Source organism: Puma concolor, chromosome A3 (assembly GCF_028749965.1).
Source record: "Puma concolor isolate L17-30 chromosome A3, mPumCon1.1.hap2, whole genome shotgun sequence".
Taxonomy (NCBI): domain Eukaryota; kingdom Metazoa; phylum Chordata; class Mammalia; order Carnivora; family Felidae; genus Puma; species Puma concolor.
This window is the reverse complement of record NC_141669.1, coordinates 75,927,371-75,954,135: the sequence shown is the minus strand read 5'-3', so window position 1 is coordinate 75,954,135 and position 26,765 is coordinate 75,927,371. Positions and strand designations below refer to the sequence as shown.

General features: G+C 40.8%; 1 protein-coding gene and 1 long non-coding RNA gene across 7 annotated transcripts in view; one reads left to right on the top strand and one right to left on the bottom strand.

The window, feature by feature from the left end:
- SRBD1 (S1 RNA binding domain 1) overlaps positions 1-25,359 on the bottom strand; it is a 228,453-nt gene extending 203,094 nt beyond the window's left edge. For all 6 annotated transcript variants that reach the window (XR_015249241.1, XM_086701187.1, XM_086701186.1 and 3 more), the window contains exons 1-5: positions 25,252-25,359; positions 18,562-18,641; positions 15,931-16,111; positions 8,576-8,962; positions 390-556 (exon numbers count right to left, since the gene is read on the bottom strand). Coding sequence is in view for 5 of the 6 variants with exons in the window: in XM_086701187.1 (XP_086557313.1) it covers positions 390-556; positions 8,576-8,962; positions 15,931-16,111; positions 18,562-18,641 (815 nt within the window). In the remaining variant the exon portion in view is untranslated. The remainder of the gene's footprint in view (positions 1-389; positions 557-8,575; positions 8,963-15,930; positions 16,112-18,561; positions 18,642-25,251) is intronic.
- Positions 25,360-25,400: 41 nt separating this feature from the next.
- On the top strand, positions 25,401-26,765 carry LOC147582540 (uncharacterized). The gene is made up of 2 exons (XR_015249243.1): positions 25,401-25,525; positions 26,383-26,765. It is a non-coding gene; the product is annotated as an uncharacterized LOC147582540 (long non-coding RNA).

Below are 26,765 nucleotides of genomic sequence, written 5' to 3'. Positions count from 1 at the left end.
CAGGCACTCTATTTCTTTGTAATTAAGTATTTTGTGGAGAGGTGCCTTTCTCCTTTTGTGGAGAAGTGTCCTTCCTTTGCCGTTATGCACAGTCATTTCTGAGAGAATATGAGGTCAAACTCTCAGGTGCACACTTTTAATGCAAAGCTCCTTTCTCCCCATGTGCACTCAAGCTATGCACAAACACTCCAGCAGAGGGAGTGCACACCTAAATAAGGAAAACAGCTGACTTTTCTCTGTCAGAAGATGACTATATTCAGACTATTCAAGAAAATAAAACAGCGTAACTGCTGAAATACACTGCCATTCACTTCCTCACTGTTTCTCCTCACTGGCTCATGGGCTCTCTTTCCACTCACAGTACATTCATCCCTTCCCAGGTTTCTTACCGGAGCTCCTCTAGGGTTTGTCGAACTTCTCTCAAGGAATCAGCATCAAGGTTATTAATGAGTTCTTTTCGATACCGTATAATGAAGGGAATTGTGTTATCGTCATTAAAGAGACGAATAATGTTGGCACAAACCCAAAGTTCAATATTAGTTCTCTCAGATAAAACCTGCAAATTAAGGATACGTAGTTATTTAAAATTCTGAAAATTACACATCTATATTGTAACGTATGGTTTAAATATAGCATGAAATAATCGTTCTCCAGTCACTTAGAAACTACTTGCTGTGGTTTAAAAAAATACACATATGTACTGGCAACCATAAACTAGTCAGTTTACTAATTCAATAAAATCCAATCAAAGCCACTCTGTAAACAAGAGTTTCTTTCTTTCTTTTTTTTTTTTTTTGTTTCTTTCTTATTCCAGCCAACATCATCTTCCACCATAGAAAGCCTCAGGAATATTATGGCTATCTCCTCCAACAACACCTTCTCATTATGTAGCAGCCATGCGGCTTGAGAGCACTTGACCTCAACTCTACCTTCACAGCATTTTGTCCACAAATATAACACAGTTGTTTTATAACTGACAGCCAGACGGGCGCCCGGGTGGCTCAGTCGGTTAAGCATCCAACTTCAACTTAGGTCATGATCTCGCGGTCCGTGAGTTCGTGTCCCACATCAGGCTCTGTACTGACAGCTCAGAACCTGGAGCCTGCTTCGGATTCCGTGTCTCAGTCTCTCTCTGTCCCTCCCCCACTCATGCTCTGTCTCTCTCTCTCTCTCTCTGTCAGAAATAAATAAAACATTTAAAAAAAATGACTTTTATAATTGACAGCCAGAGTGTGGCCAGAAAGATTAGTCCAGTCAGCATATAGCTCAAAATCTAGGTTCAACTCCGGACCCAGGTACAATTTCTTCTTCTGGAGAAACACAGCTTGTACATGTTAAGACTCCTGAAGCTGAGGATGGCAGCGCTAAGATAATCGTGGAAAGACTGTTTCAGTGCAATGACCAAACTTTCTTATTATACAGGTTAATAAATCTTCTTTATTGCTTAAGCTAGTTTGAGATGGGTTTTCTCTTATTGCAACCAAAAGCATTCTAATCAATGTCCTCAGTATCGCTGTGTGTTCTCTATCATGACCATCTCATCTGTCACCAAGGAAGCAAACTGAACTTCTAAAATGTCTTTTCTTTCCTCTCGAGTTCCCTTTCTGCTAATATCATTATTTTATCTGAACCACAGAGCAGTTTTGTTTTCTATGCCTTCCACTCAGCCTCTGCATTACTGCTGATATTTCTATGCATTTTTTAAATGTTTATTTATTTATTTTGAGAGAGAGAGAGAGAGAGCGCGCGCACACATGCAAGTGCATGCAAGCAGGGCAGGGACAGAGAGAGAGGGGGAGAGAGAATCCCAAGCAGGCTCTGCACTGTTAGCACAGAGCCCAAGGCAGGGATCCACTCCCACAAACTGTGAGATCATGACCTGAGCTGAAATCAAGGGTGGGACACTTAAGCAACTGAGCCACCCAGGAGCCCCTGATTATATTTCTAAAACATAGACATAATGAATTCTGTATTTTTTTCTCTTTTTTTTCTTCTGAACACAGGCTCCAATGACTCTTATCTACCTACTGGTAAAAGTCCAGCCACTGTGGCACAGTTTTAAAATCCCTTCCCAAGTGTGGTTCCAAATATCACTATTCTAGGGGCGCCTGGGTGGCGCAGTCGGTTAAGCGTCCGACTTCAGCCAGGTCATGATCTCGTGGTCCGGGAGTTCGAGCCCCACGTCAGGCTCTGGGCTGACGGCTCAGAGCCTGGAGCCTGTTTCCGATTCTGTGTCTCCCTCTCTCTCTGCCCCTCCCCCGTTCATGCTCTGTCTCTCTCTGTCCCCAAAATAAATAAATGTTGAAAAAAAATAAAAACAAATAAAAACAAATAAAAACAAATATCACTATTCTAAAGGAGTAAACAATCTAGAAGGGAGAACAAACGTTAATGTAAATAAGTACAAATAAAACAGGATGTGCCAGTGATATAATGTTTTCAGAAAAGAGAAAGGTAGTCAAGAAAGACTTTCTCCAGGGGTAGTATTTCAGCTGGCCCTTTCTTAAAAGATAGGCCAGATTCTGAAAGATAGATTGGAGAAATGAAAATGACCAAAATATTCATTATTTTGGAACCATGTGATTGTTACAGCAACCTACAGGTTCCCACTACCCTAAACTACCTCAGCTACCGTTAACTGAAAGGGGCTCCAACTCAGTCCAACTTCCACATCTGGGTCATACTAGGTCCTAACAAATCCAGAAGCATCATATGTGTTAAGGGAGCGTATGCTGCTGCTTGTATAGATTTGCTCCTTGAAATTTAAGACAAGAGAACTCCCTCCATAAGCAGTCACCATGCTTGGGCCTCCAAATCACCCAATTTCTTCTGTCTTAATTTAATCAAACGTTTATTTTATTTTTTTTTAATTTTTTTTTTTTTTTAACGTTTATTTATTTTTGAGACAGAGACAGAGCATGAACGGGGGAGGGTCAGAGAGAGAGGGAGACACAGAATCAGAAGCAGGCTCCAGGCTCTGAGCCATCAGCCCAGAGCCTGACGCGGGGCCCGAACTCATGGACCGTGAGATCGTGACCTGAGCCGAAGTCGGACGCTCAACCGACTGAGCCACCCAGGCGCCCTCAAACGTTTATTTTAGCTCATGTTATATGCCAATAACCATACCAAGCCAGTGAAAATCAAATGTAAAAAACCAAGTCCCTCTTCCCAAGGAGCTTACAAGCTAGAAAGAAGACAGACAAGTTGAAATATAGTGTGATCTGTACTCTGACAGAAGCACATATGGATTGTTTTAAGAGCAAACGAAAGGTAGAAACATCTAACTCTGCAGCGATGGAAAAGCACCAAAGAGAATGAAAGTATCTCCAGGCAGCCAATAGGGGCAGGAATTCCAGGAAGAGAACAGCATATCAAAAGCCACTGATGAGAAACCACTGCACATTTTAACACTGCTGCAAGTTCAGGGGCGCCTGGGTGGCTCAGTCGGGTGAACATCTGACTTCAGCTCAGGTCATGACTCGCGGTTCGTGGGTTTGAGCCCGCATCGGGCTCTGTGTTGACAGCTCAGAGCCTGGAGCCTGCTTCGGATTCTGTGTCTCCCTCTCTCTCTGCCCCTCCCCCGCTCATGCTTTGTCTCTCTCTCTCTCTCTCTCTCTCTCTCAAAAATAAATACACATTAAAAAAAATTTTTTTAATTGCTCTAAGTTCAGCAATGCTAAAATGTACAAGGGGTATTGAGATGAGGTGAGAAATGGAAAGGTGGATGGAGATAGGGGACGAATTCCATATAGGTTTGAACATTATTCTATACTCACAGTAACCCACTCAATAATGATCTGCTCATTACTGAATTGCAGTTGTTGAGTCAATCCCCCTATGAACCCTGTGACATTTACGAGCCAATGAGATCTGTGGACTAGAGCAAGTGGCTCACAATGTGTTGTCCCCAAACCAGTAGCATAAGCATCACCTGGGGACTTGTCAGAAATGCAAATTCTTGAACGCCACCCAGATCCACTGAACCAGAAACTCTGAGTGGGGCCCAGAAATCTGTGTTTTAGAAGAACGAGGTGAACAACAAAGACATAACTAAAGGAGTTAAAAGCAGAGACCAAACCTTAGGGATAGGTAGGGGTAAGGCAGAGAACTACTATAGTTTTTACTTTTAAACTATTCACATTTACTAATATCTAATAATGTTTATAGTTAACTGGTGGATAAGACTGAGAGTAAAGTAAAAAGGAAGGCAGTCTCAAGATTTTTTCAACCCTAACACTTAAATAATAGAAGCACCTTTTGTGACTGTCATTTGAAGCTAACACTTGAATAGGGCTTATTATGTTCTAAACATTTTCACTTATTCAGCATTAATTCAAATTATATGATAGGTATTAGTGCTCCCATTTTAGAGACAGAAAACCTGAGGTCCAAAAAAGTTAAATTGCCTAAAGTTCCACAAGCTATATTACCTTTTCAAAAATCTGATGTGTGCAAAGCAAGATGATTTTTTCAGGCAAAAATATAAATTAATCAAACATCCTCACTTCTCTTCCTGAATCCCACTAGAGATGAAACATGGTGCCTTCATACTGCCCTCTGGTGTCTAAAACTTCCAACAAAATGGACTTCTCCCAGTGTCCTGAGATTTACTTCTCCAAATCTATATTCCCATTCCCTCAGTTAAAAAAGAAAACATCTGGGTATCAACAAACTATAGCTTTAATCACCTGGGCAGCATCTACATTTTAAAAGAACGTCTAAATTAAATTCAACCCTAATGAGAATTGAGAGATGCAATTTTCTACTCAAAATCATCCCCAAATCAGCAGTTGGACACCTCCTTTCTGAAAAGCTTTTGATTCCTGCTGTTCTCTTTACCCTGGTCTATTTATTTTTATTATATCACTTATTTTATCACACACAGGAGCCTCCTTAAAGACTGCAAAAGGAAAAACTATGCTGTTATAATCAATAGTGGTTATAGGAAAGACGACAGGAGACTGGAAAACCATATAGAGTACTGTAGGATGCTGGTAAGGTTCTGTTTCTTGAACTAGAAGCTTGTTACATGGTCACACATTCAAATATTCATGAGCTATACACTTAAGTATAATTTTCTGTATACATACTTCAAAAAGTTTTTTTTTTAATTTTTTAATGTTTTTTATTTCTGAGAGAGAGAGAGAGAGAGAGAGAGAGAGAGAGAATGAGTGGGGGAGGGGCAGGAGAGGGAGACACAGAATCAGAAGCAGGCTCCAGACTCTGAGCTGTCAGCACAGAGCCCGACATGGGGCTCAAACCAACGAGCAGCACAATCACGACCTGAGCTGAAGTCAGATGCTCAACCGACTGAGCCACCCAGGCACCCTTCAGTTTTTTGAGGTTTTTTTAAAGCCCATCACAAATACCAGATGAATTAAAGAAACAAAAAGGGCTAATTCCATTGTTGTACTGAATCTCTCCTGGAACAACAGGTAACCTAATGGGTGGTGTGTGCTTATGTGCAAAACTACAGTGAAAAAGCCAATTTAGAGACACCCACCTCCTTCCTGTCCCCCTTCTATCCCAGTTTTGTCATCCCATCATCCTGATCATTTCCTGCAAGAAAAATGGCTAATAAAGAGGGTTGGCTTGCTTTTCCTACCTAATTTAGCAAACTTTACTAATATATTACATGTGGCTGTTCTACTCACCTACTTCCAGCCCCCTCAAAATAAAGAAACTATATAATAGCAATCACCATTTTGAAGCATTTAATTTTTCTCAAAAATTGGTTGTAGTTAGTCACCTCTTCAAACTCTCATAAAGGTCATGGTGTTTATATTATATTTGCATAATGATATAATGTGTTTAACAAAAACCAGTTTCTGATAGTGACCACACATTTGTAGTTTTGGGGAAAGGGCTGAAGAATAGGTTGCTTCTGCTCAAGGGATCCAGAGATCCCCAAAGCCTGATTAAGAAATGGACACAAAGTATGTTTCTAATGAAGTCTATAAATAACTTAAGTACTTAAGTAAAGGCAATGCAGTTTTCCGTCCCCAAACAAGATGGTGATGTCCTGAAAAATCAGTGGACTTTTCAGAGTTGAGAAACACACCACGAAGGGAAAAAAACAGAAGGTCATGGTGTCATGGTGGGCAGGAGCCATGGGGAACAGCACACAAAATGAAAGAAATATAAAAGTTCAATTAGTAATGATTAATAATCTCTATATAATTAATTTCCATTGACCATTCCTTACTAAGTATTTTTCAGGATTTCCCAAAGACCTTGGCCATATATTGTGTCCTGTGGCAGATAATATGCATATCAAAGCCATTTCAATGAGTCTGGTCCTCACCCACAGGTTCAAGGCCTTCCTGATCATCAGACTCAGCACTGGTCAATCTCACTCTTCTCAATCCCCTCTCCCCTAACACCTGCCACTGTTGTCAACCATGTTTGGAAGCAGGAATGCAATGCCAAGATAAAATTATTCTCTGCTGCTTATGGGGGAATAAGAAAGGAATGAAAAAGTTCCATATATATCACAAGAATTGTCTGAAAAAGTAACTCAGGGTTGGACAAGGATGACTACATCTGGTTAAACAAAAAACCCAAATGCAAATCACACCTGAAGTTCCCCAGGCAACCCCTAAACCCACCTAGAAAATGCTGAGCTTACTCATTGTCAGAGTGCTCAGTGAAGGTGGCCGCTGTAGCAACCACTTCTCCTAACTCACAAGCAAGGAGTGCCAGATTCCAAGGACACGCTTGTTTGAGCTGTCAAAAATCACTTCCGACAAGGGAGGGGAGGAGAAAACAATGCTTGGAATTGAAAGGAAAGAGAGAGAAGTGAGAAAGTATCTTCCTCAAGTCCTCATGGTTTTCCAATTTCTGGTTCAAGGCCTTTAGGAGACTTGATCACACTTTGTCCCTTACATTCTTTGACAGACCTCGGTGTTCTTGGTAATAAACAAACTCTTTTCATTTTAAACTCATTACAAGTAGTTTTGTATTATTTGTAACCAAGAGACAACTGGGTAAGGCAGGACCATTTTCTTCTCTTTTTCTGTTACATAGATTAGGGGATGGGTGTGAAGCAAGATACCATAGAGTAAGGAGCCCTTAATTTTGAAGAACTTACAACCGCACTTCAAGAGACTTCATCGTCTTTGAAACCTTCCCCCCCTCCCTCCTGCTCACTGTCCACTACTAGAGGCAGATCTGTGTCAATAACAGAAATAAGCTTGTAAGTGTTAGTGAAAGGAAAGTGGGACATATCCACCTGTCCCTGTGAGTCTGGACTGGAACTAAGCAAGGAGTCTGCATTTTAAGAAAGTCTTCACATGAATCGGATACAGGTGGTCCATAAACCATCCTTTTAAAACATTTCTTTGTAGGCTTAAGTGAATAAAGATGGCATACAAAGGAGCCTAATTATACACTGTTTCTCCAAGAAACATTGAACTATTTAGTTGAGGAACAAAGATGAGAAGAAAACTCTGAGGCAGCATCCTATTCCTTAGTGGACCAGAGAAAAGAAAAATCATAATTAAAAATTACTGGCGATGTTCGACTAATAGGTAATAGAAGAGACAGCATGGGTAAAAAAAAAGTTCCTCTGAAGAAAAAGGTAACCCACACACAGTCCCAGGCTGAGAAGCCAGCAGAGGCCCCAGGATGCAGAGCAGTAATTCACAGAAGCAGAAGAAGTTACATCAGAATCACCACAAGACAGGTAAGAAAGAGGGAGGTCATGCCCACCTACCCGGATGGGCACTGCCATAATTAAGTTTGAAATGTCCCCCAGAGTGTGTTGGCACACATAGAAGGTTGAGAATCACTCTTTAAAAGTCACTCTTCAGGTCTTCTCTGCCATCCCCAAAGCCAGTCAAGAAACTGGGAGAAGTCAATGGCAGCTCAAGTTGAAATTCAGATAGAATTTTCCTAAGAAATTTCTAGGCCTTGTTGATAGTATATTACAACATTACATTACGAGTTAGAGATGTACTAATGGCTAATGACCTAATCACTCACCTACTTTTACAGGGAAACACAGGCCAAGTTCAAAACAAAAACTTAACAATTAACTTTTGAAGGCCCAGTCTGTTGGTACAATCTCTCTATAAAGTGCATGTTCAGGGGCGCCTGGGTGGTGCAGTCGGTTAAGCGTCCGACTTCAGCCAGGTCACGATCTCGCGGTCCGTGAGTTCGAGCCCCGTGTCAGGCTCTGGGCTGATGGCTCAGAGCCTGGAGCCTGTTTCTGATTCTGTGTCTCCCTATCTCTCTGCCCCTCCCCCATTCATGCTCTGTCTCTCTCTGTCCCAAATAAATAAACATTGAAAAAAAAAAATAATAAAGTGCATGTTCACTCCAACACCATGGCAGAGACCAACCTTGCCTGAGGTCATAGCTCGTAGTTCAAAAGCTGGCGATGATGTGATGATGAGTGCTATAATACACAACGGCGTACCTGGGACAGGAACCAGTGCCCAAAGCCTCCGGAAATCACTGGCAAAACAAAAGAGAACTAAAAACTCCCAACCCTTTCCTTAGCCAGTGCCACTCCTACTTAGTGAAACAGAAAGGAATCAAATGAACTAAAATGCCAGAAAGCAACTGCACATACCTGTACTATGTCCCAGTTCATTTCCACCTCCTCCTTAATATTGGTGGCATTTGCTGGAAGCCTCACAGGCTGCCCTTGGGGACATGTTTCCGTCTTCATTTTCTTTAAAGGGGACTGACCAAATGTAAAGTCATCTCCATTCTCTTCCTTCTTGCACGCACCTTCCCACATGGTGCTTGTGGATGGCATCTCTGCAGCCTCGTGCCCACTCTCCATGGTGCTGGCCCTGTTGCCTTCTTCATCAACTTTTAGCTTTTTGGTCCTCTGACCTGAAGGTGACTGAGCTGAATTTTTCCGTTTTGTCTTTGCTGTTTTCAGAGTCTGCACAGTATCCAACTTATTTTTTCTGTCTTCCAAATCAACATCAGCAATAGCCACAGAGTTATTCTATCAAATGGTAAATAGAACACATGAGAATTAAAAGAGAAAAACTGAATGCTCTGGAATATTATTCAGCAATAAGAAGAAACAAATTATGGTACACACAATAGCTTGGAAGAATCTCAAGGAAACTATGTTGAATGGAGGCGGGGGGGAAGGCAATTGCAAAAAGTTACACACTTAATAATTTTACATAATATTAATGATTTATGATTTATATAACATTCCCCCCAAAATTAGTGGTTACTGGGTGTCAGAGACTGGGGTAAGGGTCAGGAGACAGGCGGATGCAGCTACAAAAAGGCAAATATTAGGGGCGCCTGGGTGGCGCAGTCGGTTAAGCGTCCGACTTCAGCCAGGTCACGATCTCGCGGTCCGTGAGTTCGAGCCCCGCGTCGGGCTCTGGGCTGATGGCTCAGAGCCTGGAGCCTGTTTCCGATTCTGTGTCTCCCTCTCTCTCTGCCCCTCCCCCGTTCATGCTCTGTCTCTCTCTGTCCCAAAAAAATAAATAAACGTTAAAAAAAAATTTAAAAAAAAAAAAAAAGGCAAATATTAGGCAATACTAGGGATCCTTGTAGTGATGGAACTGTTCTGGATGGTGGATACACATAGGCATACATGTGATAAAACTGCACAGAACTAAACATACAGATATACACATATAAAACTGGAGAAATCTCATAAGATCCCTGGATTTTATCAATGTAAATATCCTGGTTGTAATATTTTACTATCGTTTTGCAAAATGTTATCACTGGAGGAAATTAAAGGGTACACGGTCTCTGTATTGTTTTTTACAACTGTATGTGAATCTATAATTATCTAGAAATAAAAAGTTTAATTTTTAAAAATGAGTAAAGGATAAGTTTACACGTGCTGGAAAAACCAAGATTTAAAACCTACAATCAAAAGTCAACTCTTTGGGGGAAAAAAGTAACACTCACACACTCATAAAACTCAACAGGCTATACCTGCCACCAATTTATGCAGGCTAGGGAAGAGAAAACATGGCATGACAGCAGAGTAGTGCCAGGAGTTTTTCTTTAGGACGAGTCTGAGTAGCAGTCCACACTAGTGTTCAGGGGCTACTCTCTCAACCGCCCCCAGCCCTCGTGACAGCTCAAGTGTGAAGGAATGATACCTGGCATTCATTTTGGCAATGGAGTGGTAAATAACATATAGACCTTGCCTGTATGGAGTTTACAATTTCACAAGCTAGCCTGTTTGGGGTTGCCTAAGTGATGCAGATGGCACAAACTCAACCAAAGCAAGAATTCCCAAACTATTTTTCAGTCAAAATCCAATTCTCTCTCCTTTATCAAGTATTTTTCCAGAGTTCCTGACTACTGAAAATACTGGAAACTACAATAAAGAGCACCCCTCCCACCACCTAACCTGGAAATGATGCAGCCCTCTGGGTATTACATTTTTAGCTGCAACATAATGGGTAAGAACAGAGATATAAAAATAGAACAAGTCCTAGGTCCATAAGAGTTGATAATAACTCTGATCATATGACTTGACATAGCAAAAGAAAGAAGGTGTCAATCATACAGAGGGCTGTCAGCCACAGAAGAGAAGAAAAAGAGGAACTGTAAAAAGCAAATATGACCAGCATTCTTCTAGGCAAGGTGCAAGGAAGAGGAAAGCTTAGCATACAGATTCTGAGTATTTTGGTCCCAATGGTAAGATAGCCCTCCTGTGAGATGGACAGACTAGACTACCTTAGATATGTGCATTTAAAACATTTGATGTCATTGTGACAAACATAATACCTAGGCCACAGTAGGCATTCAATAGACCCAAAAGAATGGATTTATCTAATTCTCCCAATCTGAATCCATGCTCATCAAGTAAATTTCTGATTCTCATTTAAGTGCCTACTTACTTCAACCTCTGAGGAGTGATGATACCAGTCAGAAAAATGTCATTAATTATTAAACCACTCTTATGAGCACGGCTGATGTAAAACCACCCAAGAGGGATATACTGTTTCCTGAAATGCTGACAAAATCATGTTGCTAACTTAGAAACCCAGTTCCAGGGGCGCCTGTGTGGCTCAGTCAGTTAAGCATCCGACTTTGGCTCAGGTCATGATCTCACAGTTCATGAGTTCGAGCGCTGCTTTGAGCTCTGCACAGACAGCACCAAGCCTGGAGCCTGCTTCAGATTCTGTGTTTCTGTGTCTCCCTCTCTCTCTCACACTCTCTCACACCCTGCTCACACTCTGTCTCTGTCTTTCTCTCTCTTACTCTCTCTCTAAAATAAATCAGATGTCAAAAAAAAAAAAAAGAAACCCAGTTCCATGACTTATATGTTACCCATGAGCAAGTCACTTAGCATTTCTCACCTTGGCTTTCTCATCTATAAAGTCAGGATAACAACAACAGCATCTGCCTCAATGGGTTGTTGTGAGGATGAAGTAAGCTCATACAATTGAAGTGCTGATCATGTTGCCTCGCTAAGGGTAAGCACTAAAATATCTGTGAACACCACCACTACCACACCTAGACCACCTCCTAGGAGAGGGAAAAGGAAGTAGACAAAAAAACGAAGAAAAAGTAAAATGACTAAGAGGAAAAGAAGAAAAGTCAACAGTCATAAAGACCCTTAAGGGTATCCTCTCTGGAGTCTTTGGGTAAGACTTACCTAGTGTTTCTCAGTTTGTCCATGGACCCCTGGGGGCCCTGAAGCCCTTTCAGGGGGTCTATGAGATCCAACTCCATTCAAAATAACGCTAAGACATTATTTGCCTTTTTTTTTTGACATTCACCGATGGTACCAGAGCAACGGTAGCAACACCCAAAGGCAATGACACAAAGCAGTACTAGCAATCACCGTTCCCTTCACAGCCACACACTCAGAATAAAACAATGTTGAGTTTCACAATGCAGTTAAAAATTACTAATTTTTAAGGTTTCATTCCTTGAAAACACACCTCTTTAATCCTCTATGTTGAACTGGTCAGTCCACGTAAAGCACTTCTGCTGCATGCGGGTGCATACAGATGTGCACCGGTCGTCTGGAGCAAAGCTCTCCTGCACCTGTGTCAGTTGTGAACTGAACTGGCTTCTTTTTCCATACACCACCATGTTTACTTGAAATAATGACTGACAAGTTATGGATTTTCAGACTTGGGATCTGGCAGACATTTTCTCATAAATGAACTGAGACTGTCACTGTAAGGACACACCTGACATTTGCAACCAACAGTAAAATTCAAGATTTAAAAGCGAAAATTGGGATTTTGAAAAATTTGTATACACTGTGAACTTGACAGCTTCCCAACACTGTGATGAGACTGGTGATTATATTAATAAACGTAACATTTTATCATCAGATAAGGAAAGATGCTAACATTTGGGAGATCTGCATAAATTAGTGAACCGATATTTTGCAAAAGACTGATATACTTTATGTCACATATTCATGCATGGGTGAAAGATCCATCCAAATAACACAGACCAAAGGGCTTTAATGTAATCGTCTAAAAAAATTCATTAATTTGATTTCGGATTCCACAATGAAACAAACTTTTAAGAAACTACCACTTCCTAAGTTTTGGTACTGCATCGAATAAGAATATCCACATTTATCTGAAAAAAGCTTTTAAAACACCTCTCCCTTTTCCAAATACGTATCTGTGTGGAGGCGGGTGTTCTTTATACAATTTCTGTCATATTCTAGTAAGTCAGACATCTGCAAAAATGTAACACAGTGCCATTCTTCTAATTTTTTGTACTTGGTTGGGAAAATGTATACTTCTTTTTCACGAGAGTGTTAGTTGCATAATCATATAATAGGTTTATTATTTTTAAATTGATCAATATTTTAATTTCTCATTTTAATTTCTCATATGGTAAATATCAGTATCAAAAACCCACATAACCAAAAGTTCCTTATGGTCATCAGTAACTTTTAAGAGTGTAAAGGGGTTCAAAGACCAATAATTTTGAGAAATGTAGATCTAAACTATCAAAAACATAGGGAAATATCTCCCCATTTTATAAGATTCTATAGCCTGTCTTAGTGACATACTCAAGTTTAACATGCCTCCATCAGAACATTTCCCTCCTTATATTCAACCTCAATCTTTGGCAGACTGAATAATCAAAGCTCATTCTCTTCTGCCTTCACTGGTTTTTTCAATCAGCCTTAACACTCCAAATGATTGTTATGTAGCCTATGACTAAATCCAAGAAAAATCAGATCACTCTTCTTTTTGCTGTCTCCGTAAGTAGTAAACTAAGGTAAAAATGTGGCTTATTGTGTCTTTTCCAGTCAAATCAGTCAGCAGGCCTTGGCCTTGCCTCGTGTTGTACTGTGTGAGCTTGTCAGAGAACTGGAGAGGGATAAGGAGTCAAGGGGACGCTTCTTAAAAATTAGACTTTAAAGAGCATTTTTACACTCTGTAGCAACTGAGCCACTGGAAGAAAAGTTGACAAGAAAAAAGAAAGGGGATGCCTAACGACACAGACCTTGATCCAGAGGAGACGGCATTGACAGCCCCAGCGGTGGGACTAACTCTGGATAGGAGGGATGACATTTCCTTCACTGTAACAGGACAGTGAACACAAATACAGCTAGCCCGGTTGTGAGACAACAAGAAGCTCCACATATTGTCAAATATGCAAAAGGCAATGTCATCAGCTGAGAGGGAAAGAGGAGGAAGAAATTTAGGAAGTTGAAGAGAAAAAATTGGAAAAACAAATCTGCCAGAGGAAAAAAAATGAGTCTACCAGGTATTTTTAGTGTAATTTTGAGGTCTGAGATTATGAATTTAAAGGAAAACAAATTAGGTCCAGGCCATTTTCAGCAACAGTCAGCTGCTCGGTGCTGGCAGAAGAGAGGCAATGGCTCACCCAGTGTCGGGTTTGATCAGCCACGTGTAATTGAAGGCAAGAAGGGCAAAACTGGTGTGACTAATAAAAAGTGATTTAAATGAGACACTATGTAGTCTAGACTAGGTAAGGCAGGAAAAGGGCTGACTGGCAGTGATCTGTGATGCAGATCTGGGTCATGGCTCGCAGCCCTGGCTGTCCACAGAAGTCACCTGAGGAGCTTTAGGAAAGTAATACCACGGATGCTCAGGTTAACCCCAATTCTTTCCAGGCTTAACTGGTCTAGAACAGGGGCTGTCACTAGAACACTAGAGTGACCTTGTCACTGACATTTTTTCGAGTTCCACAGGTTGAGAGCTACCAGCGAGAAGTTGTGTCAAGGCTATAAAACAGTGGCAGTGAGAGTACCTAAACAGGGAGCTGGGAGAACAGGAAATGGTGAGATAGTGCCCCAAAAGTGGGATGGCTGAATAAAAATGCCAGTGGTAACAGTTTCTAATGATGACAGGATTCAGGCTGAGTTCATGAGAGGGGTGATAGAGGCAGAGAAGACGAAACAGTCCCTGGAGTTGAGGAGGTCAAAGAACCAGGAACATAGGGCATTAGGGAGCTCATCCCAGTGGAGGGGAAATCACTACAAACAATGGCAGAAGGTGGCAAAGAGAGATGAAGTAGGAGCTGAGCTAAAGTCTTCAAAAAACAAAGAGGAGTGGCCAATGGGTTGGTCAATGCCAGCAACACAGAGAGGAAGACACTAAATAGTGATGAATTTTGTCTATGATGTTTAGTAAAAACAAAGTTATCAGCAGGCTACCAATTCTAGCTCGACCCAAAATAAGGTTTTCAATTACTTTGTTTGGTGGTGGCTAGAGGAGCAAAATGCCAAATCCAATGAAATGAAATCTTCTAACATGCTAAAAGTATTTTCACTGAGGTATAAAACATGTGAATTTTGACAATTCTGGAAGAAATTCTAAAAACTTCCCAGAATGTTTCTTATTTTAAATGTAATTTTTTTTAATCTCTGTTTATTTTTGAGAGAGAGAGACAGAGTGTGAGCGGGGGAGGAACAGAGAGAGAAGGAGACACAGAATCCGAAGCAGGCTCCAGGCTCCGAGGTATCAGCACAGAGCCCAACACGGAGCTCGAACTCATGGATGGCAAGATCATGACCTGAGCCGAAGTCGGACGCTTCACTGACAGAACCACGCAGGTGCTCCCCAGAATGTTTCTTAAGTGAGAGACTTTCTATTTGAATTCTCTTTTCCCCTTATACATATAACTGAGCATCATTGAAGGATCAAGAAATCACCATGACAAGTTTTCTTAAACTGTAACTTCTTGAACCATACTTTAAAATTTAGAAGACAAGCATGGGAAGAGAGCGTTCATAACTTTTATCAGATTCTCAAAGGGTTTATGACTCTAATACCAACAACCACTGAACTAAGAGATATTTCATAGGTTAGGCAATCAAGCTACCTTTAAGTAAAGCCATGCCATGCTTAATGAAAAAACCTCCAAATTCTGCCAACGAGATGATATAAGTCAATACTTTCTCAGCTATAGGTAATGCCCATTCGCCCATTAAAAGTGTGTTCAGTGAAAAGTTTGTATGCAAAGATGAAGAAACAGAGGATAATAGGAGAAAAGACTGATTTAAATAAAAGCCCTATCCAAGGGCACAGGAAAGTACAATGTAATGTCCCCAACCATACATAATAAATATGTCCCTGGAAAGTCAGGCTTCTGTTACATATTAAAAGAGTATTCTTTCAAATGTACTATGGAAGCAGTTATTTAAAGGAATATCACAGAGAATGATTTTGGAGATGCATTAAATTTTTGTAATGCAATAAAGTCTATAACTTATTTTTTGGCTTTTTTTTTTTAATCCAGATTGGTAGAGATATAGTGTTTGCTTATAGCAAAAAATATGTCAGTTGATTAATACCCTTTCCATTCCAATACAGTGGATCTGATGATAAATACTATTAAGGCCCACAGCAGAGAATACCACTGCCCTAGAAGTTTTGTCATCTACCTGCTTCATCCTTCTCTCTGTTAGGAGAAAGTAGCGTTGCCAATTAGGAAAGCACTGCAGTGTTCTCTCCATCTAACTAAAGCACCTACCAGCTCCTCCTTAACAGCCACACCTTCTGAGCCATCACTGATCTGTAGGGTGGTCTTCTTTACCCGTCGCACCCTCTTTGGTTTGCATTCCTTGGGAATAGGCTGCTTACGACTTCTGGGGACTTTCTTTTGGGGCTCCCAGGCACTATCTTCCTTGTCATCTTCTTCAGAGGCAGATGATCTAGGAGTAAATTGATAGAAAATGAAGGAAAAATGAAGCCAAATGTTAAAGGCAAAAAGACATGCTTCTTGAAAAAAGAATAAGGTAGGAGGTGTTTAATATAAAATGGAATGATGTGAGTACAAGCTATGAATACATATTGCTAAGTACTGAAACAAGAGTTGATCAAAGGCCAATGTAAAAATAGTCCGGATATGTGATGAATCACAGGTGTCTCCATTCCCCTCTCACCTATACAGCGCATGCACCCACAGGCGTGTGAGTGTGTGCGCGTGCACACGCGCGCGTGCACACACTCTCTCTCAAGACACAGGAAATCATTCATTACCTAACGCAAGTTACTGGGTGGTGTCACACCACAGTCTGTGAGGTTTGCTATTATACCAATGAAAAGCACTTTAACAATTTCCTAAGTGGTAATCAAATTAATTTAAATGAAGTTCCTCAAACCAATGTAAAGAGTGGGAAACAGCTGTAGGAAACATCCTAAATTACATAAAAAGCCAGCACCAGGGTGCCTGGGTGGCTCAATCAGTTAAGCATCCAACTTCGGCTCTAGACATGATCTCACGGTTAGTGAATTCAAGCCCTGCCTCGGGCTCCATGCACTGACCACATCGTGGAGCCTGCTTAGGATTCTCTCTCTCTCCCTCTCTGCCCCTCTCCAGCTCACTCACTCTCTCTCTCAAAATAACTAAATAAACTTAAATAAATAAATATATATATATCCCAAATTAGACCACTTCTCACCACGTTCACTTCCAGGACCCTAGACTTCTACAATAATCTCCTTAACTGATCCCCTGCTTCCATTCTTGCTCCCCTACAGTCTGCTCTCCACCAAGAAACCAGAATGATCTTTTAGAAATGTAAACTGGATCATGTCACATCCCTGCCCAAACCTTCCAATGGCTTCCCAACCCCCTGTCACCAGCTAGACCCCAAGACCCAACCTTTACTGCCCACTTGCTTGTGCTAACATTTTTCCCGTCTTACATTTTCCTTTAAGTTCTTCTTTCTGGCAACTTATCCCTTAAATCAGGCAAATGAAACCCAAAACCACCCTTCAGGTGATGGGACTTCCCTGACAAGACCTCTTGCAGGGCCAGACCACCCAGTCCCTTTGGGCTAAACCTGACTCGCACCTGCACAGACAGACCTTAGGGTGACCCCTGAAATGTCCAGCAATTACCTTTACCTTGTTACAATACTAAAATCTCCACCCAAGGAGGGCCACAAGCCTCACTTACATAACATGCAATGTATGTATGGGCATGTTTCCTTAAGGTGCATGTGTGACCTTATGCCCACCTCCACATACAATGACAAGGCTTCTCTTGTCATCCTAACCCTAAACAAAAGGTACCTATTCACCCTCTTTTGGGGAGTCACAGCTTTGCAAGATATTCCCAGTGATCTCCTTACTTGTCGCAGATCAAGTTTACTTTGTGTGACAACTCCACCTGGTGTATCTGTGACTCACCTAGGAGCAAACTCAGGTTGGTCCAGTTAGACAACTTCAAAATAAGATGCTGACACCTTGTCAAGGCCTATTAGGTCCCATCCATTCCAATTTCATTTCTAGTCACTCTCAGCCTTGGTGACTCTTGTCTGGCCACCCTTGTCTTGCTGTTGCCTAAACACACCAAACTCATTCCTGCCTCGGGGTCTTTGCACTTGCTGCTCCTTCCATGTGGAACACCCATCCCTGTATCCTTGCAAGTTGTTACTTCCAAATCTCATTTAGATCTCTTGCCACATCCTCCAAAAGAAGTTTCCTAAATACTGTATCCAAGATGGTTCCTGACCAGAACACTCACCATGCTATCCCTTGCCCTGTTTAATGTTCTTTTAGAGTACTTATTACTGCCTAATATTTATCAGTCACTATTTAACAAATAACTTCAGGGCACATATAGTACAGTGCTCTAAAGCAGAGGCTCTCAACTGAGGACAATTTTATCCCCCTGGGGAACATCCGGCAATGTCTGGAGACATTTTTGATGGTCACAACTGGGACAATTTTATCAAACTGGGAAGATCCTTTTGGCACTAGTTAGTAGAGACCAGCATTCCTGGTCCCTACTACATCCTACAACACAAAAGACAGTCTCCACAGCAAAGAATTATCTGGTCAATAGTGCTGATTTTGAGAAACCCTGTTCTGAAGTGATATAAAAAAACTCCCTGCTCTCATGGAGCTTACACTCTAGTGTAAATATCATGGTATACACTTGGTTACTTTCTCTCTCCTTGTTCAATAGTTGAACACCAACACCGAAACAGAGCCTGGTACACAACATGAGTTCAATAAATATTTGTCCCGTGAATGAATGAAAAAGACAACAGTCTTCCTCAACCCAAATGACTTACATTAGTAAGTGACAGAATGCATTTGCCCTTAAAATATACATCATTCTCCCAACCCCATAGGAAACCAATATGCTTACAACTCTGAGAAGGAAGAGAATTCATCTTTGGATACCACAGTCTGGACCTTGACTTTTGCTCTTCTTGGCAATGATGACATCTGGAAGAAACAGAAGATAAAATCAGCATGATGTGAATCACGTGAATAACTGATCACTTACGTTGTCCACAAAGCGATGTGCCACTCAAAACTAACACTCCAATAGCTCCGCTGTTAAAAAAAAAAAATGCCACAGAAAAAAAAAAAATGAGAAGTATTCAAAAGCCCAAACACCGGTTTCCCCTCCTATGAGGCTGCCAAATATAAGAGCAGCTAACAGCCTTCCAATGGTTTCAAAAGCCTGAGGAATGTGGGCCACCTTTGGAAAAATGTAAGCTCTGCTAGGGTGACAACTTTTAGGTTTTTTTAGAGTTACATGCGTGAATATACCGCAAGCACTATCAGCTGTTTTATCAGACAGCAAATGATAAAGTCCTTTATCAAACTATTTTAAGGATAAGAAGTATTTTCCCACTTTTATATCTTCTTACAATATAAAGGCCTATCTATAAAGTTGACAGTCAAATAAATGTTGATGGACTGAAAAGGCCACCACGTTATTCTTAAAACAAGAACATCTATTCCCTTAGTTTATGGTATTTAAATAAAAGACTTATTGGAAAATAAAAAATAATCACTAATGTCACTAGAAATAGTTACCAGCTCTTCAAAACACGGAGACAAATAACCAGAGACATCCTACAATATAGGAAGTCAGCAAATTTACTTTAGCTAATAAATTTTATTACCTAAAGAGTGTATGTCAAACCCTAAAATCCACATTAGACTCTGACATGCTTGGAACCCTTTAACCAGTCATGTTACAATGTCTCCAGTTCTAACTTCCACTTAGAAGAAGAAGGAATGCTTCATAGAAATACAAAGGGGTTGTCACAAAAGCATACAGGTGCCCTCGGCTCTTTAGCTCAATTCAGTCCAGTAGTTGCAGATTAGTCAAGAGTGCACCCAGAGTAAACCAGGAGAACAAAAGGAAAACAGTCTCCAGGAAGTGGACAGGATAATCTTCCATCTTTTCCTTCACCTCCCTTTGTGGCACTGTACACTTATGCCAGTCAGCCTTCTTCAAATAAGTGTTTCTAGATACTGATCATAAAGGAATAGGTAACTTTTGATTTCTATGTTATATGAACTTGACTACAACAAAAAAAAACACAAACAGAAAAAGTTAGTGTATCATGGGGTGCCAGTTCAAATCAAGGCAGAAATGAGTTGTTCAAAAAGTTGTATTAAGACAACAAGCCATCCTTCTGGAGGAAAACAAATATTTAAGTCCTACTGCCATACCCTGAACAAAAATATATTCCACACAACTAATAATTTAAAACGTGCAAAATATTTCTCAGAGCTAAAACAAACAATCCTAAAATTAGTACAGAACCTCAAAAGACCCCAAATAGCCAAAGCAATTTTGAAAAAGAAGAACAAAACTGGAAGTATCACAATTCTGGATTTCAAGCTATATTACAAAGCTGTAATCATCAAGACAATATGATACCAGCACAAAAAACAGACACAAAGATCAATGGAACAGAATAGAAAACCCAGAAATGGACCCACAATTATATGGTCAATCAATCTTCAGCAAAGCAAGAAAAGAATATCCAATAGAAAAACACAAGTCTTTCAACAAATGGTGTTGAGAAAACTGGACAGCGACATGCAGAAGAATGAAACTGGACCACTTTCTTACACCATACACAAAAATAAATTCAAAATGGATGAAAGACCTAAACGTGAGCTAGGAAACCATCAAAATCCTAGAGGAGAACACAGGCAGCAACCTCTTTAACCTCAGCCGCTGCAACGTCTTACCAGACATATCACTCAAGGCAGGGGAAACAAAAGTATACATGAACTAATGAGACTTCATAAAGATAAAAGTCTGCACAGTGAAGAAAACAATCAACAAAACTAAAAGGCAGCCTACACAATGGGAGAAGATATTTGCAAAAAGCATATCTGATATCGGGTTAGTATCCAAAAATCTACAAAGAACTTACCAAAGTCAACATCCAAAAAACAAGTTAAGAAATGGGCAGAAGACATGAGCAGACATTTTTCCAAAGAAGACATCCAGATGGCTAACAGACACATGAAAAGATGCTCAACACCACTCATCATCAGGGAAATACAAATCAAAACAATAATGAGATACCACCCTACACCTGTCAGAATGGCTAAAATTAACAACACAAGAATTAACAGGTGTTGGCAAGGATGCAGAGAAAGGGGAACCCTCTTCACTGTTGCTGGGAATGCAAACTGGTGCAGCCACTCTGGAGAACAGTATGGAGGTTCCTCAAAAAAAAAAAAAAAAAAGCTAAAAATAGAACTACCCTATGATCCAGCAACTGAACTATTAGGTATTTACCTAAAGGATAAAAAACAAAATACAGATTTGAAGGGATACATGCACCCCAATGTTTAGAGCAGCATTATCAACAATAGCCAAACTAAGGAGAGAGCCCAAATGTCCACTGACTAATGAATGGATAAAGATGATGTGGTTTATATACACAATGGAATATTACTAAGCCATCAAAAAAGTGAAATCCTGCCATTTGCAACAACATGGATCTAGAATGTATTATGCTAAGCAAAATAAGTCAATCAGAGAAAGACAAATACCATATAATTTCACTCATATGTGGAATTTAAGAAACAAAATAGATGAACATACAGGAAGAGGGGGAAAAGAGGGAAACAAACCACAAGAGGCTCTTAATAATAGAGAACAAACTATATAGGTTGATGGAGGGAGATGGGTAGGAGATGGTCTAGATGGGTGATGGGTACTAAGAAGGGCACATATGATGAGCACTGGATGTTGTTTATAAATAATGAATCACTGAATTCTACTCCTGATACCAATATTGTACTGTATGTTACCTAAAATTTAAATTTTAAAAAAGGGAAAAAAATAATTTAAAAATAAATGTAAAAGAGATAGTCAAAAAATAAAAAATAAATTAAAAATAAAATGTACAAAATAAAACTACAAGGGGCACATGGGTGGCTCAGTCAGTTGAGGGTCTGACTCTTAACTTCGGCTCAAGTCATGCTCTCAGGGTCACAAGATTGAGCCCCAAGTCAGGCTCTGTGCAAAACATAGAGACTGTTTAAGACTCTCTCTCTCTCTCTCTCTCTCTCTCTCTCTCTGCCCCTCTCCCTGCTCGAGCTCTCTCTCACTAAAATAAATAAAATTTTTTTAAAAGCTCTCTCTCTCTCTCTCTCTCTCTCCCTGTGCCCCTCTCCCCGACTCATGCTCTCTCCCTAAAATAAAAAAAATTTCATTAAAAAAATAAAACTACAAAAGTACTACAGAAAATAAATATGACCATTTTCATAATTTAGAGTGGAGGTAGGGGAAGAAAAGTTTTCCTAGCCATAACTCAAAATTTCAAAAGCCAAAAGAGAGACAGATTTCACTATATAAAAATTAAAATTCCAAGTCAGCAGTGGGAGTGCTTCAGAACCAAACCAATTTATTCTGCACTATCATCAAAAAAATCACAAGAAGCAGTACCTGATACCTTGGAACTAAGAATGAAGGGACTAAGGGCTGGTGTAAGTTGTCTGAGGCAAAGAAACATCTCTAGAGGCCCTACTCCACTTCATGCTATTAAGCAACTGCCTGGGGAAAAAGTCTGGAAAGAATAAAACCATCTTTAGACTACAGGACACCAAATACAGTTGTGGGCATGAGAAACATACAGACCAAACAGTAAATGAAGAGGGCCCCTCCCCACCAGTCCTCTTCTGCTACTAAGCTCCTAGTCAGACCTTTTCTCCAGGGAGGAAAACGGAAAGACTCTTCTCTGGAGAATCTGACCAGCCCAAAAATAAAAACCTGAAGACACTAAATTCCCCCAACAAACAACCCAACTAGATCATCTACTCGCACCTCTCCGTTCTACAATATACCAGAATTCAGAACATTCCCATACAGACCACCATGCACCAATTCTCACTCCACACTTTAACAGAAATGTGTTTAAAATAGGGGTAGACACACCCATGGCAATCTCATAAAATTCTGAGTAACCATTAAAGAAACAAATATTGTTCTTTCCCGAAACAAATATGTCCAAATTCCCCTTTATTAGGCACCCTGGAAGCAATGTTACCATTGAATGATGAGTAAGATGTAAACTTATCCTCTGACAAGTAGAAAAATATGAATTTGAAAAGGGAGGTGGGGAAGGAGAATATGCTTGAGCACGTAGGCCAATTTCAGACTGGTTCTAGAAAGAGTATATATAGAAGCTAAGGACCTAGAAATTTTTTCAAAACTGCCTATGCCAGGTATACTCCCAAGGGTATACATATTCCAGTTTAAAGGCTGATGTTTCTAGGAGCTGTTTCTCCATCTCCACTCCTCCCAAGTTCCGGTCTTCATATCACAGGACTCATTCAATTAACCAAAATTCCATCCATTTCCATGCTTTTAAATATCTGTATCACCTACTTATTAACAATCCTAATACCTCCAACCCAAATCTTGCCAAAGATTCAGATTTACATAATAAATTATTCATATTGCCTAAGAAACTATGTAGATGCCTCATACTTACCTAAAATGTAACATACCCACAATGAAATCTTGATAACCATTTCTTGTCTTAAAACCCATTCCTACCGGTCTTTCCCATCTCAGTAAATGGCACCATCATCCATCTAAATAGGTGGCTAAGCCAGAACCTTGGAAAAATTTTAACAGCTTCACTGAGCTATAAATGACATACAATAAATTATACATGCTTAAAGTGTACAAACATGGTAAGTTTTGGAATATGTATACACATCTCCACAACCAAGATAATACATCTATCATCCTCCAAAGTTTCATTTGCTAAGCTAAAGGCTTGCAAATCTTTTTTTCCTGTCATCTCCCAGTCTACTAATAAGCAACATAAATTCTTCCTCCAAAATACAGCTTACACTTCTATGATCTCTTTAGTCCCCATATCTCTTATCTAGACTATAATAACCTCTTAACTGGCTTCCCTGCTTCCACTCTTGCCTCTACTACCCATTCTCCACATATGAACCCGAAAGATCATTTAGAAAATGCTTAAAAACCATTCCCACTTCCCACTCCATCCTCCACTTAGAATCAAATCATATTTTTCTTTTTTTTTTTTTTTTTAAATTTTTTTTCAACATTTATTTATTTTTGGGACAGAGAGAGACAGAGCATGAACGGGGGAGGGGCAGAGAGAGAGGGAGACACAGAATCGGAAACAGGCTCCAGGTTCTGAGCCATCAGCCCAGAGCCCGACGCGGGGCTCGAACTCACGGACCGCGAGATCGTGACCTGGCTGAAGTCGGACGCTTAACCGACTGCGCCACCCAGGCGCCCCAGAATCAAATCATATTTTTACCATGACCTTCTAAAATGCCCTACAGGACTGCCCCCTGCCTGTCTTTCTAACCACATTTACCATTTGTTGCAGCTCTTCAGCCAGTTACAACATTCTTTCAGTCCCTGAATGAACCACAATTCTTTGCCATCTCAGGTTCACTCTTTCTGGAACACTATTCCCGATGCTTATCAATGGACTAGCTCTTTCTCATTTCTTACAGCTCAGCATTTTAGGCCTAAAATGGGGTTCCAAAATACAGTAGTATTATAGGACCCTATTTATTTCCTTTAAACGGTACTATATAACATAGTCTAGAATTATCCTTGTTTATTGTCTGCATCCCCCATGTTTACTTCATGGCAGTAAACACCATGAAGGAAGAAACCACATTTGCCTTTTTCTGCATAACACAGAGCTTAGCACTTAATAGCTACCCTATAACATACATGTATTAAATGAACATAAGAATATATACAAAATGGTCTCTATAAAGGAATATACATTTTTCCCCATAACTATTAGGCAATATCACACATGGCACTCATTGTTTTCTTTTTGAAAAAGTGATGGTACAGAAGAACATTCTTATTCTTAGTGGCTTAAGATCTTTCCCTCTCAACGCTGTCTTATCTCTGTGGACACAAGAGCATATTCAAAATCAGTTGCTGCGATGGTCCTAAAGGAGAAGGCACTAAATTAGGGTGAGTGAAAATCGGGAAGGGGGTGTGAAGAAACCTGCACACACATAAATATTACATTAAAAATGGGAAAACCACAATTAGAAATGTTAAGAGCACAGGGGAACTTTTTAGGAGGGAGCTGAAGAAGTTTCCCCAAGGGTACAAACAGAAGTGCTTGGAATGTCGGCAAAGATCCCTACATAATACAAAGTAACAGACCTGTAAAGGATGCGGATGATGCCGACAAGGCCATGATCTGATGGTAAAAAGGGTGCTTCCTCCCCCATCTCCGATAACTTGAGGTGTGGAAACAAGCTAGGTCTGCCTGGGTTTTCCCATGTCTGTCCCTACGTGCTAAGAGCTGCGATTTGACTGAGAAGACGCGCCAGGTAACACGCGGCAGCTAGGAGGGGTTTTCCGGGTGTAGGTTGGAAGATACAGACCGCAGACCGTAATATGTAATGACACTTCTCACTTTAAAAAGGGATGTTATTTCCCAAATGAGCGCTTAAAATTTTTTAAATGGCCCCATAACTACCGGAGCCCGGGCGCCGGGTTCACGCGAGCCCGCAGGAACACCGCCAAGGCGGACGCTCAGCTCACCTTCCCGCCCGGCGAGTCAGAAGGCCCGGGATTCTGTGTGTGACCGCATCTTCCGGTTCCCGCCGGAAGTTTTTCAAACGCCGGAAGTCCCGCCTCGCTTCCCCCTGACTCGCGGCAGCAGCTCAGACTGCCGGAGCGGGATGGAGCCAAGCTGGACGGAGGCGGGGCTAAGGCGAGGATCCTTCGGGATCTCTGAGGCGGGGCCCTACCCGGGGTGTGGCGGGACTGGAAACCAGCACTCTCTCCCCGGATGCTGCCAGAAGCGGAGCCCGAGGTGCTGTTAACGCGGACCCACCTCCTTGTTCTTTCTCTTTCTCCTCACCCGGCTTACCCTTTGCATCCTGCTCTTTGAAATTCAGACAAAAATGTTTCTTTTCATTACATTATTTTTAATTTGCAGTAGAAAAAGGAGAAGCAAGTTATATTCTTTCTAAAGTCAATTTTAAGTGTCGTTAATGAACTTCGCTCAGGGTGTTTTAAGCATACTTTTAGCCTGTTTCATTATTTCCTAGGCCCCGAGATAAGGGTTTTGCTCTAGTCTTATGGAAATACACAAAGTTGGCCTCTTCTGAGAAGCCCTCACACAGCCCTTGAGGTGCATGCTACCTTAATGGAGTTTAACCCTAGAGTCACGTCTGCCTTGCTTCAGTCTCTCAGGCAGCTCGTACTGCCAGGTACACCGATTTGGAAACCGGGTTCTCTTAGAAACTTACTGATAGACTTTGGCAAATCCTTTTATGTCTTTGAACTTGTTTTATCGGCTTCCCTTCCATCCTACCCCTCACCTGGTAAGGTACCCCGTTCCATATTAGAGGTAAAAACTCAATTAATTTACTCAAAGTAAACGCAGGTCCCAGATACCTCACCTTGGGCAAAAATGGGAAAACCCTGATCCATTTCATTTTCAGATTCTTGGAGAGTGCTATGACTTACTTATAAGTCCTAATAACAGTGTCCTAGGCGAGTCTTCCTCTGTATCCCAAATTTCCATTTCCCTTTCCACAAAACACAAAAGTAGCTCCTGCTTTTTGCTTGAATGACTCCAAGGTACCTTGTTTTTTAAATGTTTATGTATATATAAGTATATAATAAATATATATATATATATGTTTATTTATTTTTCAGAGACAGAGAACGAGCAGGAGAGGGGCAGAAGACTGAGACTTGGGAGGAAACCAAGAGTTGGATGCTTACCCGACTGAGCCACCCAGGTGTCCCAAATGTTTATATTTTGAGAGAGAGCCTGAGTAGAGGAGGGGCAGAGAGAGAGGGAGACAGAAGATCCAAAGCAGGCTCTGTGCTGACAGCAGTGAGCCGATGTGGGGCTCAAACTCGGCAACCATGAGATCATGACCTGAGCTGAAGTCGGAAGCTTTAACCCCACTGCCATTCCCTAAGCTCCACTTTTTTTTGACTAACCCAAATTAAGAGCTATAAAGGCCTCCCCAGCAATTCTTTCCCTTTACCTTGAATATATTTTCTCAAAATCAGTATTCAGTAAAAAGAAAAAATGA